This window comes from Rousettus aegyptiacus, unplaced genomic scaffold (assembly GCF_014176215.1).
Source record: "Rousettus aegyptiacus isolate mRouAeg1 unplaced genomic scaffold, mRouAeg1.p scaffold_m13_p_2, whole genome shotgun sequence".
Classification (NCBI taxonomy): Eukaryota; Metazoa; Chordata; class Mammalia; order Chiroptera; family Pteropodidae; genus Rousettus; species Rousettus aegyptiacus.
The window spans coordinates 112,765,928-112,787,255 of record NW_023416295.1 but is presented as its reverse complement, the minus strand read 5'-3'; the positions used below and the strand labels follow the sequence as shown (position 1 = coordinate 112,787,255).

General features: G+C 33.3%; 1 protein-coding gene and 1 long non-coding RNA gene across 2 annotated transcripts in view; one reads left to right on the top strand and one right to left on the bottom strand.

The window, feature by feature from the left end:
- The first annotated feature begins 154 nt into the window (after window positions 1–154).
- GLIPR1L1 (GLIPR1 like 1) lies at window positions 155–18,689 on the top strand. The gene is made up of 6 exons (XM_016125439.1): window positions 155–331; window positions 5,744–5,989; window positions 9,527–9,627; window positions 13,153–13,241; window positions 18,484–18,510; window positions 18,598–18,689. Exons 1-6 carry the CDS (start codon window positions 155–157, stop codon window positions 18,687–18,689), a joined length of 732 nt encoding a protein of 243 aa, XP_015980925.1.
- Window positions 15,471–21,328, bottom strand: part of LOC107500334 — a 43,950-nt gene continuing 38,092 nt past the window's right edge. Inside the window, exons 3-4 of the long non-coding RNA XR_004955547.1 lie at window positions 20,130–20,222; window positions 15,471–15,578 (exon numbers count right to left, since the gene is read on the bottom strand). This is a non-coding gene — a long non-coding RNA (uncharacterized LOC107500334). The remainder of the gene's footprint in view (window positions 15,579–20,129; window positions 20,223–21,328) is intronic.

Below are 21,328 nucleotides of genomic sequence, written 5' to 3'. Positions count from 1 at the left end.
GGCCGTGACCACTGCAGCCTAGGCTCCTGTACATCCTCGCGCTGGGCTCGCGCCTGTACGGGCTAGCGGAGAGCGCGGTCCTCAGGGACCAGAGAAGAATGGCTGGCTGAGTCGTTACTAATCCGCGCACCCAGGACATTCTCTGCGCCCTGCCATGGTTTTCTGGAAGAAATTAAGTTGTTTATGGACCGTAGGTCTCTGTTTAGTAGCCAGTAAATCGTCTCCCAGAACTCCTACAATCACAGACCAGAATTTCATAGACCACTGCGTCAACGTTCACAACGAATTCCGTGGCCAAGTCGAACCCCCTGCCGCCGACATGAAACACATGGTGAGAAAGAACCTGGCTGGGATCTTATTACTCGAGTTCATCCTAAGGTGTCTGGGCGATAGATTTCATGGACGCATTTGCATGAATTTGGCCGGGACTTTCAGCATGCAGTTAAAAATCACACCTTGGCTGGCTGTCTCCCCCAGGGTGGTGTTGGAATGGATGAGAAAGGAAAACTTGAAGCTGTTCCTTGCCTAGTCTTATACACCTACACATTCTATATAAATAAACACACACACACACACACACGCACGCACATACACACGCACACACACACACACATATATACATGTATATATACATGTATATATGTATATATACATATATATGTATATATACATTGTTTATATATATACACATTATATATGTGTGTGTATATATATATGTACACACATATATATATACTATATCTTCCAAAGGAAACAATGAAAGTATGAATGTAAATTGACTTAAATTTACATAGCTACCTGCAGTACAGAGGGGAGAAAGGAATAGGGTGGAGGAGACATGAATAGAAATGAGCTTTCTTTGAATTTATTTTGTTTTATAGTTGGACTTTGTAAATGTGAACTTTTTTACCCTATACTTTATTGAGTGCGCTTCATTTCTTTCTGTGGATCCATATTTCCACTTGGTGTAATTTTACTTTTGCCTAAATGACCTTAACATTTGTTATACTGTTAGTCTGTGGGTAATTAATTATATCAGCTTTTCATGTATGAAAATCTTTATCTCCCCTTAGTTTATGATACATATTATCACTAGGCACACAATTCTAGGGAGAACTTTAAAGACGTTGCCCCACTTCCTTCTATATTCACATGAATTATTTGTGAAAAGAAATCTATGGATCATTTTCTTTTTCCCATGTATATCATATGTACTTTTCCTCTGCTGCTTTTAAGAATTTCTTACCCCTTGTTTTTGAACAATTTAATTATGATGTGTCTTGGTGTAGTATTGTTCATGTTTCCTGGGGTTTATTGAACTTCTTGGATCTGCAGGTTTTAACCACATTAGAAAAATGTCAGCCATCATATATTCAAATATTAGACCCCAATTGTAAGTGTATTATGCCATTTGAAGCTGTCCCACAGCTCACTGATGCTCTTTTCATTAACAAAGAATTTTTTTCTCAGTCTTATTTTGTCTACTAATTTTAACAGCTGTGTTAGGTCTGGTCTAATTTCTGTTGATTAATTTGTCTCATTTTGGGTTATATTTTCTTTTATTGTTGCATGCAGATAATTTTTTATCAGATACCTGATTCTGTATATTTTACTTTGTTGGGTGATGGTTATTTCTGCATTTCTATAAATATTCTTGACTTTTCCTGGGAAGCATTTGTTACTTAGCCTTTGATCCACTTGAGTCTTATTTTTATGATTTGTAAGTCAGGACAAAAGTTGGGTTTACACTAGAGATCATTATCTCCCTCTAATAAGGAAAGTGCCCTCTGAGTACTCTACACAATTACAAGATTGAGGTTTTCCAATCTGACTAGCAGGAAGAGGCAATATTCTCAGTACTCTGTGAATATGAGGTAGTCTGCCTCATCCTTTTGTGTGATGCATCCCCTAGCCTTGGGTATATATATCTGCTGATAAATACTCAAAGCGACCCTATGAACATCTTTGGAGCGCTGCCTCTGTGCAGGTCTCTCTGGTACTTCTTTATGGCCTGAACATTCCCTCAGGGGAGTAAGCTAAGGCAATCATAGATCTCATCTCATTGGTCTCCCTCATCTCAAGGATCATTGGTTCTTGTAGCTTGATGTCATGTTTCTTGGTAACAGCTTTTTCACATATGTATTTTATTTTTATTTTTTTAAGTAGGAAGTAAATGTGGTCTCGTTATTTCACCTTGGCCAAAAGCACAAGTGCTAACTATTGGTTAAGTCTTCAACAGGAGTTTTCCCTATTTTCCACTACTGAATCATCCAGGAAAAAATAGGTACCTCATATCTTCTATCAAATTCTATAAATGTCAGAAAATGATAGACACTGATGTGTTAACAAATAAACTTTGAAATCATGCAGGCTTTCTTTTTGTTTTTTATTTTTTATTTTTTATTGACATACAACATTATATTAGTTTACAGTATACAACATTACTTTGATTTGATTTGATATACATATATATGTATATATATTGCAAAATGATTCCAGTAAGTTTCGTTAAGGTACATCACTTCACATAGTTACTAATTTTTTTCTTGTGATGAGAACTAAGATTTAATCTCTTAGCAACTTTCAAATATACAATACAGTATGCTTAACTATACTCATAATGCTGTACTTTATAGCAATAAAACTTGTTTATCTTATAACCAGAAGTTTGTACATTTTAACTACCTTCGCACCTTTCACCATCCTCCCATCACCACCATCTGGCAATCATCGATCTGTTCTTAAGATTCCACATATAAGCAAGATCATAAAGTATTTGTCTCTCACTGTCTTCACCATAATTCATTCACCATAATTCCTTAAACGACATAGGTTTAGCATCTCACTTACACCACCTCTCCACATCACCTCTTCAAGCAGTACCTTGGGCTATTTACATATCGATTCCATCATGCCTACATATGTTCTTCAAAGTCAGCAGTGAGAAAGTTAGAGGGCTGCACAGAGTTTTTATGATCAAGCCTGGAGACGATGTCTGTCATTCCCACCTGTATCCCTCTGGCTAGAATTAATCTGATGAAATTAAAATGCTTGCATTAAATATCTCTACCACAGATTGCTTTTATGGTCATCAAATAGTCTTTCATTCCTTTTCTCCCATGTATAGAATCAATTCGAGGCTTCCTCCAAAAGATAAAACCTAATATTCTGTCCAGTTACTGAATCAGAGTCTAACATTACTGAGTGGTACACAACAATCTCTTTAACAGGGTTAGTTGTGGATATTCTTGGCCCCATTACTATGTCTGTCCTCCACAGAAACAATAGTCAATGCTAGCACAAAGACAAGCAACCATAACAAACAGAAAGTAGAAGAAAGGGAGCAATTCTGAAATCTTTTGAGTAGATATTATGAAGATATACTAACAGGGGAGTCGGAAAAGATCTTTGATTAGAAGTGGTGGGAATTCCCTTGTCCATTTTTTTTGTAGTCCCTATCTTCTCCCTCTAAATGTTCTTCTCTATCCATCATTCTCTTTGGCCCAATTTAAATTGGGCAATGGGAAGCAGGCCATTTTTGAAGCCTGCATGGCCTTCTCAGACTGCTTTCTGCTCACAGACATTTAAAGTCCAAGGGTCAGTATAAGTATCTGGTGTTCAAAGGCTTTTTCACAAGAGTTTCAAAAACTCTAGAGGTCTTTCAGCTATTTGACTCCAATCAATTCCAAGTATCAATACCCACACTGAAAGAACTATTTAAAAAATTTTGAAGTCTATTTCTTTGCTTTCTCACCCTGTTCCTTTTCTTTTACATCTTAATGTCAGTTACCTTAAAACATGAGTTTTGGGAAAATGGGTACCCCTTTAACCTGTTCCCAAAATTGTAACATCGAGAAGTGAGGAAACAGCTCTTGAGAATTGCTGGCAAACGATATTATATTATGCTAGAATACTGATTTCATGGCAAAAGGAAAGATTTGACAAGTTGATCTTTTCTCTTACCTAAGAGCTTCCACAGTTCAAGTCTCTCCCAGACTCTGAACCAGTGTCTGTCTCCAATGTAATCAGCGACAATGTTCACAAACGTACTTACCATTTATATGTGCCTTTTGTTATCAAATCATGTAGTGAAAGATGCAGGCGTTCACTGTTGGGTTCATACTGAACCCATTCTAAGCTTCGAATAAGGGGAATTTTTTATTTTCTGATAAATTGTGTGTGTATGCGTGTGTGTGTGTATGCGTGTGTGCGCACGTGCACGTGTATGTGTTCGTAATATGTAATGGCCTCTAAAGCCTGTGCCCAGAGCAGGGAATTCTTCCTACTTACACGTTGGGGAGCTGTGAGTTTAGATTTTTCTCATGGCTGCACCCAACTTCCAGCAATAAGTTCTATAAAAGGTTAGGCTAGGCTGTGGTATAAAATAAACTTTGACATCTCATGTATTTATTTTCACTAAATCAACTTCAGTGTAATTTTAATCCTCACATTGACAGAGGACAAAAAGTGTGATCTTTAACAGTTTGGGTACTCCTCTTCCCATTATTATACAAAAACAAAACAACACACACACACACACACACACACACACACACACACACACACACACACACAAAACAATAACCTGGGGTCTTTGTTTCAAAATACAGGGGAAGCATCTTTGAGAATCAAGTCAATAAGTCATCATTACCTTTCTAAACTAGTCACCATTGGGATGCCAATAACATTGTCCTTCCAGGTTTGGATATGGTACTGCCCCCATAACAATCCTATGGCACAGAAATCTTAAGGGAGGCTGGGAAAACCATGAGAGATCTCCTACCTTCCCAATACACTGTCCTACCATTCCCTCCAAAATCTTCTTATGTGTTCCAGGTTCTGATTCTGGTAGTACACTTTATGTTGAGGTTCTAAAGCTTTCAGCCATGCCAAATTCTAGAGGCAAGGAATTATACAGACTCTTTCTACCTTGTTGGGAATGTCTTCTTTGAAGTTATGGAGATAGAAATGGAAAATGCAATGACCATACCCTTAAAGAATCATATTCCCCCCCTCCAAATGGAATAAATCCACTTGCCCTATCTCTCCTGTTAAGTACAGCAAAAACCTTGTGTGTATAAATATGTGTGTGTGTGTGTATACACATACACACATACAAAAACAAATATAAGAAGATTCAAAGAGAGAGAGAAAAAGAAGACAGATCAACTGGGGACTATATGACTCAAGAAATGACACAGATGAGTTCCTTGGATTTTGTGTTTGACTTCTATGCATCCTGGACTCGGTCCTAAAGAAGCCTGAAACTCAGAAATATCAATGAATGTAGAAAATAAAAGCCTCTAGAAAGGCCTACACTCTCTTCCCAGAGAACCTGGAAAGGGGCAGCCTCGTAAGGCAGAAACCTTTTTTAACAATAACTATCCTAGCCTGGATGAACAACAGAGGAAAAAACAACCCTCCTAATCTTTTCAGCAAAGGCCAAATGAAGAGCCTAGATGACCAGCTTCACATTACTTCAATCACATTCAATTATATACTGAATGTCGCTACTCTAGCAGTATCTGCTAGGCACTGGAAAGACAAGATGAACTGTCAGAGGGAGTGTTAATAGAATGTTTCTGAAGCAGAACTAAAAAAGAAATGACTGTGAACATAATAAGTATAAAAAAAATTATATTTTATTAAAATAGTAAATAAAATTTGACCGATTACAGTCATTAGAATAACTTTAACCCCAAAAATTATGCACAATTCACTTTAAATTATTTTTATCTTTCAGACTTGGGATGAAGGCTTAGCGAAGGTTGCTGAAGCATGGGCAAAACAGTGCAAATTTCAACACAACTCCTGTATAGGAAAATCTTTTGAATGCCATCCAACTTTTCAATATATTGGAGAAAATATCTGGTTAGGAGGATTAAGCATATTTTCACCAAAATCTGCTATTCTTGCTTGGTATAATGAAAGTAAAATATTTGATTATAATACTCTTTCATGTTCTGGAGTTTGTGGCCATTATACACAGGTAAGTATTTGACATTTTATTGATTTATTTATTATTTATGCACATTTCAATCACAAGACAAAGTTTTTACCATTTTCTTTGGAGTTTCTTGAGTTTCCTGAAAATTCACCATCATTTGAAAGATATTTTTATTGGGTTTAGAATTCCATGGAGTATTGTGTCTGTTTTTTTCTGAACTTTAAAAATTACTCCACTGTCATCTTACATTATTTCCATTTAGAAGTCTACTGTAAACTTTTTTATTTATTCCTGTGTACGTAATATGTCTTTTTTTTCTGACTGCCTTTAAAAGGTTTTCTTTATTACAGGTCTGGAGCACTTTCATAATGTCCTGAAGTTTTCTTCATGTTTTTGTACTGCAGTTTACAGAGCTTCTTGGAAGTACAGATCTATAATTTATATCACATTTGGAAAAATGTTGGCCATTGTTTCTTGAAATATTTCTCTCACTGTCTCTCACTTGTCTCTTCCCAGCGTCTACTTACCCACGTTGAAGGCCACTTGAATTCTTCCACAGTTAATTGATGTTCTCTTCTCTTTTCTTCAATTGTATTTCACTCTTTGATTATTTCATGTAGTATTGTTGCGCGTATTTAAGTTCACTAATCTTTTCTTCTGTAATATTTAACCTACTATTAATGACATTTAGTTTATTTTTCACCTTAGATGTTAAAGTTTACATCTCTAAAAGTTTGATTTTTGTCTTTTTTATATCAGTAAGTATATCTAGAATATATAATCTTTCATCTATCTTTTTAACAATATGGGATATAGTTATAATATTTTACTGTTTTCCCTGACAATTCTAGTGTCAATGTTCGTTCTAGTTTAGTTTCAATTGTGCTTTTTCCTTTAATTATGGGTCAATTTTTTTACTTCTTATCATTATGCATACATTCCTTATAATTCCAACTTTATAAATTTTGTTTTGATGGATGCTAGATTTATTTATATACCTATAATATTCTTAAACTCTCCTCTAGGATCCAAGAAGGTTACCTGGACTTTGACTCCTTTGGTTCCAGTTTTTAAAATATGTTAAGTGGAAAAAAGGCCATATTTATTTTAGCCTGGGATAATTATCTCCCGGCAGCGAGGAAAAATTCTTCTGCGTAGTCTACTCACTGCCCCAGAAATTATAAAATGTGCCAGGCCGGCTAGTGAGAAAGGCCTTATCCCTGGCTAGTGTAAGCCCCAGTGCTCTTTCCTATCGACTTCGCAGGTGGTTCTTTCCCAAGTCCAGGGTAGTTTCCTCACATCCATGCTTTGATTGGTGCTCTGCTGAAGTGATGAGGGTCCCCTCCAGATCTCCACAGTAGTGTCATTGTTATATTTTCACCTCTGCGGTACTACACTCTCGAAACTCCTGCCTCCTTGGTCTCTCCAGACTCTCAGTTCTCTCTCTCAACTATGCGAATCCATCAAGCTTCTCCTGGTTTCCCTACCATCCCTACCCCACTGGCCCACTGGCCATGGCCTGGAAACAAAGCAATAAGCGGGGACAACTATAAGGCTCACATCTCTCCCCACCCTCAAATCTAAGGGGGCATCATCCTTTGTTGTCTTATGGCTAGTATCTTGTAAAATATTATTTCTTATAATTTTTCCAATTCTTTTGATTGTTTCAGGAGGGAATTTTTGGTGAGAAATGGAAGTCACTTTTTAGCCAAGTTAATCCTAGACATGGCACAGAGCTCCTAGGAAGACCCATTTAAGGAAAAGAAAGAGCTAAATTTCTTCTCCAGAGTTAAACACCTGTATAAGTTAACTAACATATAGTCTTAAAGCAAGTCATTTTTTATCAGAGGTGCACTGAACAAGGAAATTAGCAGCTTCCATGCTCCCCTTCTATTCATCACTCTTTGTCCAACAACAGGATGCTGTAAGTCTGGAAACCCTTCTCAGAATAGATGTTGTATGGAAAGAATATGGTTTGGCTACTAACAGGAAAATTGAGAGAATGGGATCAAATACCAGGTGTCCTGCTAACAAGCAGAATGCAGTATCCCTAATATGATATCAAGGCTGAGTCACAGCCTTTATGTAATCCTTTATCTCCTCTTTTGTTGTAAGGAAAAAAGAACCTGTTTTTAAATTCCTTTTCTCTCTTAGCCTTGCTACATCGAAATGGTTGCTCACCCCTCATTGGCTAATTTACACATATGCTTAAATAATCAGGAATAAGTAGACTTCTAACAGCAGACTTCTAAATGGAAAATTTTTTCTTATTGGTTCAACAACTGTATCTTGCTTAATGTCCTAATAAACTGAGCTAAAATTTTCTTACAATTACCATCTGCAGATATTCATATTGAAGTTACAACCAAAGTTCATATTGTTACATCTAGTTCCTTTAATGAAAGTAATACATTTTAAACCTATACTGTTAATATTTATTTTTACCATTCCCAGAGCCAAAAAAAAAGAATCGCAATTTCGATATATTAAGCAAGTAGAATTTCATGGAGTAGTCATTCATGGACCAAATCTTTAAACACAATCTCTTAAAAATGCATATACATGCAGCCATATAGTTAATTTACTTTCTAAAACATTTAGAATTATTCAGAAAGAATGAGATGTTTTAAGGATCTAACTTAATCTCATTTATTAAGTGGGAAACTAGCTCAGAGTTGATGTCACTCTCCAAACCCCACATATGGTTACAAGCAAAACTTATCTCTTTGCAGTTCACTGCACTTTTATTGCACTTTGCTGCCCCTCTGGCAAAGAGCCATTAAAATATATTGTACAAAACTGTTGATTCTGGCTACACCTGGGCCATGGGAAATAGTGACTAATATATCAGTTTATTAGATATGTCAATGCATTTTGTTAATTAAATTCCCAAATGGAGTAAATAATTATTTTTCCCTTTGTTCATTTGGGAAATGGGAGAAAATTCCATTCTATCATTATCGAAAAGTAATACCAATGATTTCACCACTTTATCTCTCTCTCCATGGCTAAGATTCCATAGGAATTTTATTCTTGTGAATAACTGCTATCCTTTGCAATTAAACAAAAACAAAGATTCACCATCCTTATGGCAGGTATTTTTTTTTTTGCAATAAACTCAATATATTTTTAATCTCTATTTCTGTCTCATGATTTGACAGAGGTAAGAATATGGTTAAGACCACAAAATTTATAATGTGGTCATTAAGTAGAATTTTTAAGAGAAAGAAATAAAATTATGGTTTTCATTTACTGTATGATTTTAATATTGTTTATATGACATACCCATTGACAAAATAAAAATATATTTCATAAACATCTAGAAGAAATTACTATTTTGGTTATATATTTTCTTTTTTGTGGTTTTTTATTTTTGAGAATTTAGTTAGTAGCCTTCAAGAAAGCAGCCTTTAAAAATTGTTTTCATGTGACTATTAGAAAGTAAGAAAAAATAGCCAATAAATATTTCTGTACATTCATTTTTTTTTGTAGCATGACGAAGATTATATAGATTTCCATAATGCACTGTTTATATAGAGTGGTTTTGCATATTTTATTTAAAAATTCCTTTCCTTCCAGGTGGTTTGGGCCAGTTCATATAAAGTTGGTTGTGCGGTTAAAATGTGTCCTGATCTTGGGAATGCTGACACTGCAATATTTGTATGTGACTATGGACCTGCGTGAGTGATTTTGCCATTAAAAATATTTTACACTGAAATATAAATGTTAAGAATTGTTCCCCCCAATAGGATCTTATATTAAAAAGATATATATTTTTTTGACAATCAAAATCTCCCTCTCTAATGCTAATCAAAAGAAATAGACGAAAATAGAAGGGAGTGAAAGAATATAAACTTGTGTAAAGAACCTGTCATGAAATATTTGCACTTGAGAGTAAAAATGATATGAGATCGTTGAGTAAAAAAAGAGATAATATAAACTACATTGTCACATTAATAGCTAAACACTGGGACACAAAATAAGTTAGCTTACCTAATATTATATAACATAACTGGAATGAGTAAATGATTGAGAATGATGGTGAAAAGCACATTTTTCTAAAAAAAAAATACCATTATTTTTAATTGCCTTGATGATAATTGCACATCTAAATAGCAATACAACATAAGCTAATGGGAGGCTCCAAAAATGAAATTTGAACTTTGATCACAATAGATCTGTAAAAGAAAAAAGATAAATCCATTAATAATCCAACTTTTTAACAAATAGAAAAAAATTGAATGAAATTTACAAAAAATAAAAAAAAGGGCAAAGAATAAATATACAGAGTTGGTTAAAAAAAAAAAAAAAAGGAAGCTGAGCTATGCCAAAATTGTTATGGAAAAGTACAAATGTGTATATCTCTGTCTGTATTTTCTTCCACTCTCTCTCAGAAGCAGAAACCAGAATGACAAATGCATAACTTGTCATTACATCAAAGGAAGAGAAACAAAGTACAGATGAAAGAAGTATAATAAATAAGAAGATGATAGCCTCATCCCTACATTTGTCAATAAGCATATCAACTATAAATGGTACAAACACCCATATGAAAAAGCAGTGATTGTGAGCCTGGATAAGAAATTGAGAATCACTTATATGCTGCTTACAGAACATACTTTAAATATAAAGACACGAACAAATTAAAAGAAAAGGAATAGAAAAAGATTGACAATGCTAACATTAGTCAAAATAAAGCTGCAATGTCTATATTAATATCAGATAAAGTGGATTTCAGAGAAAAACAAATATTACCAGGGATAATGTTAATGGGATTAATTAATGAAGAGGCTACTTGGATGAAATAGAAAAATTCCTGAAAGACACAAATTACAAAGAAGAAATAAAATAAAAAGATAACTACAGAGCAATATCGCTTATGAACAGATGTACAAAAATTTTAATCAAAATTTAGCCATTGTATCTAATAATACAGTAAAGGCTTAACATACCCTGTCCAAAAGAAGTTTATTCCAGGAATGTAAGACTGATTTAGCATTCTAAAATCAATCTATATAATATTTCATATTAATTAACCCCAGAATAAAGATCATATGATCATCTCAATAAATTGAGAAAAAGACAAACACTCATTTCTCTAAAAAGTTCTCTGCCAACTGGATAAAGAAACTTCTTAAACCTAATAAAAGGCATCTATGAAAAACCTATATGTAACATTATATCTAATAGTACAAGTTTTTTCTGTAAAGTACCAAACAGTACTTGTTCTTTAAAGAACAGATAGTAAATATATTAGGCTTCACATCACACATACATTCTGTTACATATTCATCTTTGTATTTTTGTATTGTTTTAAATTACTCCATAGAAATATTTAAAAAAAAAAAAATCCTTAGCTCATGGACTGAATAAAAAAAGACCAGAGGTCAATTTGGCCTGTAGGCCATACTTTGCTGACTGCTGGTCTACAGGTCTATAGATAAAACACAACAGAATCTATGAAAACCCTTATAGAACTAATAAGTAGGTTTAGCTATTTTTCAGTATACAAAAACAAAATACAAAATTCAATTATATGTCCATATACTAGCAATGAACAATCATAAGTTGAATAAAAAGACAATACCATTTATAATAGCATCAAAACCATGAATTATCTTGGATAAATCAAGCAGAAGACATAAAATACCCGTCCACTGAAAAGTACATAACATTCGTGAGAGGAATTAACACGGATACAAATAATTAGAGAGATATACCTTATTAATTTAGTAAAAGACCCAATATCGTTAAGATGTAATTTTTATTAAACTAACCTATGGATTCAATACAATCCTAATAAAAATATTGACAGGCTTTTATTGTAAAAATTGACATATTAATTCTAAAACTTATATGGAAATGCAAAGGACTTAGAAGAGTGAAAACACATAAGAAAAAGACCGTATTTGAAGGGCTGACATTATTGTTTTCAAGAATTATTACAGTGTCTGTGGCCATGCTCCCCTGAACAAGCCCCATCCCATCTGATCTCAGAAGCTAAGCAGAGTTGGGCCTGGTTAGTACTTGATGGGAGACCAACCTAGGAAGACAAGGTGCTGTGGGGGTAAAAAAAAAAAAAAAAAAAAAAAAAATTATTATGGCTAGAATAGTCACAAAATTGTGATATTAACATAAAATTAGACACTTAGATCAGGGGAACAGAATAAAGGTCAAGAAATAAACCCACACGTAGTAGACCACATATGTTCAACTAATTTTTCATAAATGCACAAAGGCAATGCAGTAGAAAAAGATTTTTCAACGAACGGTGCTGGAACAATTTGTCCTCTATAACAACAAAAGAAAAATTGGATCTATACACATGCAACCTATAGAAATTAACACAAAATGATTCTAAGAGCTACATGTAAAACCTAAACTATAAAACTTTTAGAAGAAAACATGGAAGAAACCACTGTGACCTTAAGATAGCCAAAGATGTTTAGCTACCACACCAAAAGCATAATCCATAAAAGAACAAAGTGGTAAATTTGGATTTCATTAAAAATTAAAAATTACTGCTATTCAAAGACACTGGTATGAGAATGAAAAGACAAGCTACAGACTAAAAGAAAATCTTTGCAAAATGTCAGATAAAGAATTTATATCGAGAGTAGAGGAAGAACTCTCAAAATTCAGTATTAGAGAAAGCACAAACACAGAGCTGGGGAAAAAAAGTTTTGTTAAAATGTATCAGCTTATATTTTTGAAAAGCAGGCATAATAGCTGCCAAATAGTTGATTAAATGGTACCATTTTTTGGTACATCATCAAAGAACTAAGTAAAGACTATGGTACTATAATTTTACATTAAACCATAAAGCATATGGTTTTAAATGCAAAAACATTTGCAATTTAAATTTGGCTTATTCCATTTACAAAATCAAGTGATAATCCATCCCAGTGTTTTACAACAAAAAAAATTTGTGGCTGACACATACATAATTACATCGGGTTCACATCTAATCTGTCTTCTATTAAAAAATCAAGACTATAACTGCCATATGTATTAGCAATATCCTATAAAGAAGTTTTAATAGTTTCTTTATACAAAAGAAATAAGCATAAAATTGGGAAGAAAGTTACTTTTCCTTTCAACACTTATAACTTAGCGAGTACCCAAATCAACTTGCATAAATGCTTGCACAAAATTAAGAGAAATTAATAGCAATTTGGCTAATCAATGTTTCTCTTTTTTTATAGAGGAAATTTTCCAAACATGCCCCCTTACACTCAAGGAGAACCCTGCTCTTTGTGTGAAGAAAAAGAAACTTGCGAACATAAGCTCTGCCGTAAGCAAAGAAGAAAAAAATATTTGTAATATTTTATTTGGACAGCAAAATTTCCATAAGTTCATTATATTTTAATATTTGGCTCCACAAGTTTAGAGAGAATTTATAAACAAGATTTTATTTCTGCTATATGATCATATAAATCATTTGTCATAAATTATCGTATTTAAACTCAGATGATCCCTCCTTATTCACTGATTTTCTCTCTCAAGGCTAAAAGACAGAAAGAAGTGAGGTAAAAATGTGCTGCTACACAATATGGATGTGCTGCTATCCAAATAATTATTACTTAAAATGTTTCTTATTTGTATTTGCTTCCATTTGCCTCCTTTTATTAGTTATTATTAAAATAGTAGCTCAGAAGTAACATATTAATCAATGTCCAAATTAATTGTGATTTAAAACTAATGTTTCTCTTCCATCATCAGATTTTAAGTTCTTAGAACAAAGATACTTTTTTAGAATAAGTGTATAAATTCTTGATTGATGACAGAGTGAAATGAAATTTTGAAACTAAAAATTTTAAAAAGATGTGATGCCACAAAACAAGACAGACACACACACAAAAAATGCATATTAAATAATTCCATTTCTAGAAAGTTCATGTTCGGGCAAAACTAATTTACATTTGGAGTCAGGATAGCAGTTACCTTTGGAGGAGAAGAGAAGTTAGTAATTAGAACAGGATACCAGAAGGTTTATCTAGTTGTGTTCACTCTGCAATAATTCATCAAACTTTCCATTTATGAAGTATGTATGTTTCTGTATTCATATTATACTTCAATTAAAGAATGGATTAGAAGTATGGTTCCTCTAAGTTCAGATTTCATTCACAGTGATTTAAAATATAAACTTACTGCATTATCTTCCACTAGGAAACTAAATTTTTCTAGTCAAGGAGATATAAAGATAACACCTTTTTCCTTCACTTCCTTTTCCTGCTCAGTATTCAAGCTACTGTCATTTCTCTCTTGAACTAGAACAGTTTACAACTTTTCTTCTTACTCTACCCCAAACCAGTTTACACAAAGAAAACCAGATCAAAGCACTTCTTTTCTTCAAATTACTCAATTGCTTCTTACTGCAGTTAAAAAAAAAAAAATCTAACTCTATACCATGTGGCCGACAAACCCAAGCATGATCTGGCACTTGCCTCTGTCTCCTAACATATTTTTTTTTTACCCTCCCTTTGACATACCTCTTTCTAAAAATTCCAGCATCCGAATCACCTGTGGTTCTGTTTATACTCTCAAGGATTGTTTTTATTTTTGCTGAATTTTGGTAATATGCTGCTTCTTTGTCTTTCCCTCCTTTACATGCCACTCCTCCCATCAAGACATGGAACTTATTTCTCCTCTCCTTGAATAAGGACTTAATATTTTGCCAGATCTGGGCCTAACCTTTAAAGAGACCTGGCAGCTTTGGCTTTTACTCTCTTGGCACCTCTCCAGCATATCAAGACATCCACGCTCTCCTGCTGGGGAGGCCACATTGAGAAAGGCCCTAGAAAAGGAGAGGTCAACTTCATGTTTCAACCCCAACTGAGCTCCAGGGAAATGTAGCCATGTCACTGAACCCTGATGACACCACATATAGCAGGAGAATTGCCTAGTAGAGCTGGCCAACCCAAATAACTCTGAGAAATAAATTGTTACTGTTTTAAGCCATTAAGGTTTGGAAGTTTCACAGCAGTAGATTGTGGAAACATTTGGTATGACTAACAAGTTTATATGTAAAACCACAAGGTAGAGAATTCTCTTTTCCTTTACTGAAGAGATGGGCCCAGGGTTGTTCACCTTAATCCAAACACAACTTAGTCAAGGCTGGATTAGAATTTATATAAATCTCGGTCCACTTCTGTTTTCCCTTGTTCCAAAGGTGTAGACTTCTAGAACTTTCCACTGAGAGGCTGGTATATTCACTGTTGCCTTTCCCTGGTGGGTCCTGAACTCTAAATCTATTGCTTTAGCATGCTGAAATTACTTTAAAAAAAGAAAGAAAGGAAGGAAGGAAGGAAGGAAGGAAGGAAGGAAGGAAGGAAGGAAGGAAGGAAGGAAGGAAGGAAGGAAGGAAGGAAGAGTCTCCTTTGATTTCCAGAGGCCTTCAGCCTAGGTTTTTAGCCTCTTGCCCCTCTCAGCCTCAAAATTAAACAAATAGCTTGAGTACAAAATACACGTCTCTTGGGTTCATTTCTTCCACCTCTACCTCTTACCTGAATCTTGAGCTTCTCAATTGTCCAATTTTATCTCTCTAGCCTTGCAGGGCCAATACCAGCTCTGCTGGATTCTCTGTTGCCGAAAATCAACCAAGGCCAAGCCTCGAGTTTCAGCCATAGACCTGGGCTCAGAATAAAAAAAAAAAAATGAACCCAATGAAGGAGAAATTTTCATAATAACATCAGCACACCCCTACAGAGCTCCTGCTCTGAAATCTTCACCTTCCAGTCTTTGTTGCTTTAGCGTGTCTCTGATGCTCAAAACATTATTTTGTTGTATTTTATTTGGATTCTCTTGCTTTGCTTGATGACAGTTTATGTCTGTTACAAACTACTCCATTCCAGAAGCTTAAGCAGGTATTGACATTGGGTCTCCAAGATAGCGTCACACAAGCTACAAAGGCTACAATAAACTTTAATACCTTGTAGGAGGTGTTCTCCCAGCTTCCTCCTTTTCCAAATTATTCAGAAATTATTGGACTATTCTTGGCCCTTTGCTCTTGCAAATTTATATTAAAATAACCTTATTACCTCCACAGAAAGCCTTGAAATTTTGGTTAGAATCACATTGAATTTATAGGTAAATTTAAGAAGAATTAACATCTTTACAGCATTAAGTGTATTTGGGTCTTTTTAAACATCTTTCAGTTAGGTTTTGAAATCTTCTCAGTAAAGTTCTTGCACCATCAAGTTAGATTCCTTAGGAACATGTATTTGTTGCTCTAAGTTATACTTCCTAACTGACTTTTGCTGATTCATAGAAATCTAAATTATTTTTATATTCATCTATTTTCCAGAAATCTTACATAATTATCTTATTATGGCTAATGGTTTGTTGATTCTCTAGGATTTTCTATAATAATTGGGTTATCTGTAAAAAATACAAGTTTTGTTCTTCTAATTTTTCTATCAGTTATTTATTTCACTAATAATGGTCAGCAAATCCTCCAGTGCAACATTGAACATAAGCTGTAATAGTAGACACCATTCTCTTGTTCCCGATTTTAAGGACAATGTTTCACCATCGCCCACATTTGCTTTAGATTATTTTTAATTAGTCCTCGCTGCCAAGTTATTAAGTTTTCTCTTTTCCTTGCTTTGCTATGAGCTTTTATCTTAAATGAATGTTGAATTTCACTAGATTATTTTTCTGCATCTCTTGAAATGATTCCAATTTTTTTTTTTTGCCCTAATGTCTTAACATTATAAACTACATCCAAGGATTTCTTTCTTTTTTATTTTTTTCTTCTATAGAAACTGTTTTGAAAGTAATACTTGTAACTTTAATTTTTAAAAATTTATTTGTGTTTTAAATTCTTCTTTGAGCAAATACAAATTTTTCTGAAATTGGTCCATTTCACTAACATTTTAAAATTGTTGTAAAGAGATAGAGACATGGTGGTTCTTTAATTTTTTAAATCTTTATCATATCCTATTTTCTGTTCTATTTTGTTTATTTATTGTTTCCCTTGTTTTTATTTTTAAACACCTTTATCAAAGTATGATTGACATACGCAAAAAAGCTGTACATATTCAATATATACAACATAACCAGTGAGATTTATACTTTCATATAGATATTGAGAGTTAAGCAATGGCCTGGTAATCAAGTTTTAAACTATCACTCCAGTCCTATGATAAATCCAACATGGCCATTAGGTTTATTTAACAAATGACTAGATTCTCGTTGGCATTTTACTTAAAAATTTCCCATTAATTTTAGAATTATCATTGGCCCATAATTCTCCTTCTGCATTTCTGCTTATCTGATTTTGACTTCAAGGTTGTAGTAGCTTCATAAAAGAAGCTGAAAGTTGGGAACATTATTCTTTTAACATTTTGGTTACAGTTTGTGTAACATTTCAATTATTATTGTTTGAACATTGGAGAAAAGTTTTCTGTAAAATGACTTCGTGTGTGTGTGTGTGTGTGTATGTGTGTATGCACACATGTGTGTGTGTGTTTGTGTATTGGTAGATTTTAAATTACTGATTTTATTTCTTTACATATTATGTGATATACAGGTTTTGAAGTGGAAATTAGCAAATTTCTATTTTGTCCAAGTTTTAATGAAATTCTTATATTTTTATTTCTTTGCTGTTGTATTACATTTACTTAATTCCTATAACTTTTGATTTGGCCTTTTCTCATTTCTGTTGACAGTTTCTCTAGAAAGCCAACTTTTAGCTTTGTTGATTTCTTATTTGAGAAACAGGAGATGTAGCATAAAAGTTAGATGTACAGGCCTTGGAGTCAAATATCTTAACTCATGAGGTGATTAAGAGGATTAAGTATGTCACAGTGATTTAAGGTCAAAATAAAGTAATTCTCAATATATTTTAGCTATTATTACAGTTAAGTTCCTCATTATTTTCTATCTTTGACCCAGTTTATTTTTTTTCATAGCGCAATCACTCTCTGAGATGATACTTTTTCTTAATTTTTACTTATTTATTCCATTTTAAAATTGAGGAGAGATTTTCTCCCCCTTACTTTTCTCTAAAGAATTTTCTTTTTTTCTGATAACAATTATATCCAAAGGCTAGAACCTTGCTCAATACATAGACACTCAAAAAATAAATAAATAAAGTTTTAAATGACATAAGTTAATTCTTAACAAATTGCAGAAACCTGTTTTCTAGAATGGTAAATATGGGGGGGGCAAATTTGATGGGGAGAAGCACACAGAGCAAAATTCGGAAGGCTCTGGGTACCCAAAACTCAGCACAAAGGAATTAGGTTCTTTCTGGGACTTTATATGGGCATGGCAGAGCTCCAAAAATAAAATTAACTACTGTATATAGTTTTGTCTATGTTTGGATTGAGTGCCTTCTATATAACAGGCATTTCTAGAAATATTTGCAGATATGACATTGATGGCATCATACAGATATTTAAGTGCTGTGGGATTTGGGGAGGAAGCTTTCACTTTCTTAGGCTAAAATGCCAAACTAAATTTCCTAAATCGATTATCTTATCCTAAAAGTGAATGCTTTTTATTTTATAATATTATTTTTTCTATTTTAGAAAATAAAGAACTTGATAAACCTGAAAGTACGTATAAAAATATTTCAGCTTTGATTCAATAACTTCTTCCCCTTGAAACTAATTGAGCTCTTAAGTGTTGTGTTTTATTGACAGAATATCCAAACTGGACTCCACAGGGGAAAGCACCTCAGCTGAAAGCATGTGATCTATTGTGCCTAATTTATGTTCTGCTAACAATGTTTTAATTCTCATTTATGTATGAGAGAAATTCTTAAAGGTAACAATAAAGGAAATGCATGGCTAAATATAACTCATCGCTTTCGTTATTGTAACTTCTACATTCTTGTGTATTATCTAAATTTAACATCGTTTTTAATTTAAAAGATGTGTTGCAGTATAGAAGGGGTAGCATTAAAAATATTTAAGTTTATTTTTTAAAATTATAATTTTACAGGTATCAAAAGAGTCTCATTCGTTAATATTTTAAATTGACATTTCAGTTAAGTAGATCTAAAGAACTAAATATTTCAAATATTCGATATTTTCTTTATATGCCAGTAGTCCCCTTTAAGAATACCACCAAGAATATTTGGAAACAGAATAACATTAAGGTAAATTTTAAATAGCACATGATGTTATATTATTGACATAATGAATATTGGGGGAAAAAGATGAGAACAGATTAAATCAAAGAGGAAAATCAATTAAATTTTAAAACTTCGAAAGGTAAATAAATGTATGTTCTGAAAATTAAAATTATAGCCTTTTAAGAGGTTTTGTTTCAAAATGTGCCCTGTATAAAACGACAGAATTCAGATAGCATGTTTTAAAACTCTATTTTAAAAAGTACCTATAGTACAGTTAACAACATCTCTACAAACCAAAGAATTGCTCAATTCTGGCATTTCTCTTGTCTGAACACACACCCGAACACACACACAGATTATTCAATTAATTCAATTAAAAAAATCATTCATGTTGAATTATTGACTCCTGTGGACTAAATTATCTAGACCTTTCTCTTCTCAAACATGGTAACCACTAATTTCCCTAAGCTATAAATACTAAAAAAAAAAATTTTTAATGTATTTGTTTTGGTTCTTTTTTTTAAAATTAATTAATTTATTTTTTACAGTGACATTAGTTGATGAATTCCAATAAATTTCAGCAGTACACTTTAACAGTAAGGCATATATATATTTACATTGTGTGTTCATCTCCTACAGTTATATTTCTTTCTGTCACCACATATTTGACTCCTTTTACCCCATCTACCTCACCCCTACCCCTACCCCTCTTACCTTCTGGTAACCACTAGTCTATTGTCTATGTCCATGAGGCTCTGTTTGTTTATCCTGTTCATTTGTTGCTTTTAGGTATATACCCCACGTACAAGTGATATTATGTGATTTTTAACTTTTTCTGTCTGGCTTATTTCACTCAGCATGATTTTTTAATGTATTTTTAACTTAACTGAGTTATTTTGTATATACTGCCAAATACCCAGGAATTTCTACACTGCTGGGTGATTTATGCCTGTCTCAATAAAGAAGGCAAGTGATTTTGTATTTCAAATTGGTTTGTATTAGGGTTCTCCAGAAAACAGAACCAACAGGGGGGCAATTGAGAGAGAGATAGAAAGAGAAAGGGAGAGAAAGGGGAGAAACTTTTACGAATTGGCTTACACAATGTGGTGGCCACAAGTCTCAAATCTTTAAGTTAAGTTGGCAGGATGGAGATTCAAGTAAGAGTTGCTGTTTCGGTCTTGAGTCTAAAGTCTGGAAAATAAGACATATTTTGCATTTTGCAGTCTGAAGGCAGTAATACTTCAGGAAATCTTTTTCTTTATTCTTAAGGGCTTCAACTAATTGGATGTGGCCTACCCGCATTAGGGAGGATAACCTTCTTTACTTAAGTCAATCTATTATAAATGTTAATGACACCATTACAGCAATATCTAACCTAGTGTTTGACCTAACACTAGCCACCATAGTCTAGCTACATCAACACACGAAATTAACCAGTACTATTCATTTAACTATTACATTATTAAAATTTGAATTTATAATTAATTATTCCTTAACCAGTAGTTTGAACTCGCTAAAGGTAAACTAACATATATAGTATACTTTGTTTATTGTTATATTGTCTCCATAAATTTTTAAATAAATATTTTCACTAAAAATTAAAAGTCTCTGATTTTTAATACACTTACTCCATTACTTATTCAGACTCAACATTCATCCAAAAGCATATAAGTTCCTTACATCAGATTAACTGAAATTCTGCATGCCACATAAAAATGAATCTTTATAGAATTATATTCTCTGATTTTCTAGGCATCCTCTTGAACTAAAATCCCACATTTTTCATGTCTTTCTTCTGTATTTGTTGTTACCATCTGAATTATAAAATTGATACCAGGCAAGTCCCTGAAAAATTACCACTTCAAAATTTCTAAAATAGTTTGCAATCTTCAAATTAAAACTTATATATTAAATAGTATTTGGGCTTTGGAGTGCTATCCTATACTTATACTATATTTAAAGTAACCCTTTTTTCCAGGAATTCATAAGAGGTTATAGTCTCAGGACCCTGGCATTCTCTTTGTGAGTCAACAATTTCACTTAATGCAGTTTGTGCCGTCCTAAGAATATATAGGGAATTTACTAAAGTAGTTACTAAATACAACATATTGGTAGACTGTCCATGTCTCTTAAAGCCAAGGCTAGATGTCAACAGTCAGAGAAGTTGTTGAGAAATTTAAGTGGAATGCACCAAAGGCTGTGACAGTCCATACCAACCCAAAGATTTTATAAATTAAAAGATTAAAGATAAATAATAACAATAGCTTTTAAACAACACTCACTAACTTTGAATGTAT

What these genes read in the sequence shown, in the direction of transcription:
- GLIPR1L1 (XM_016125439.1), top strand. Translation starts at nt 155, where the DNA reads ATGGTTTTCTGGAAGAAATTAAGTTGTTTATGGACCGTAGGTCTCTGT. An exon ending in TTTGTGGCCATTATACACAG is followed by an intron (nt 5,990 to 9,526) that starts GTAAGTATTTGA and finishes CTTTCCTTCCAG; the next exon opens with GTGGTTTGGGCCAGTTCATA. An exon ending in GTATGTGACTATGGACCTGC is followed by an intron (nt 9,628 to 13,152) that starts GTGAGTGATTTT and finishes CTTTTTTTATAG; the next exon opens with AGGAAATTTTCCAAACATGC.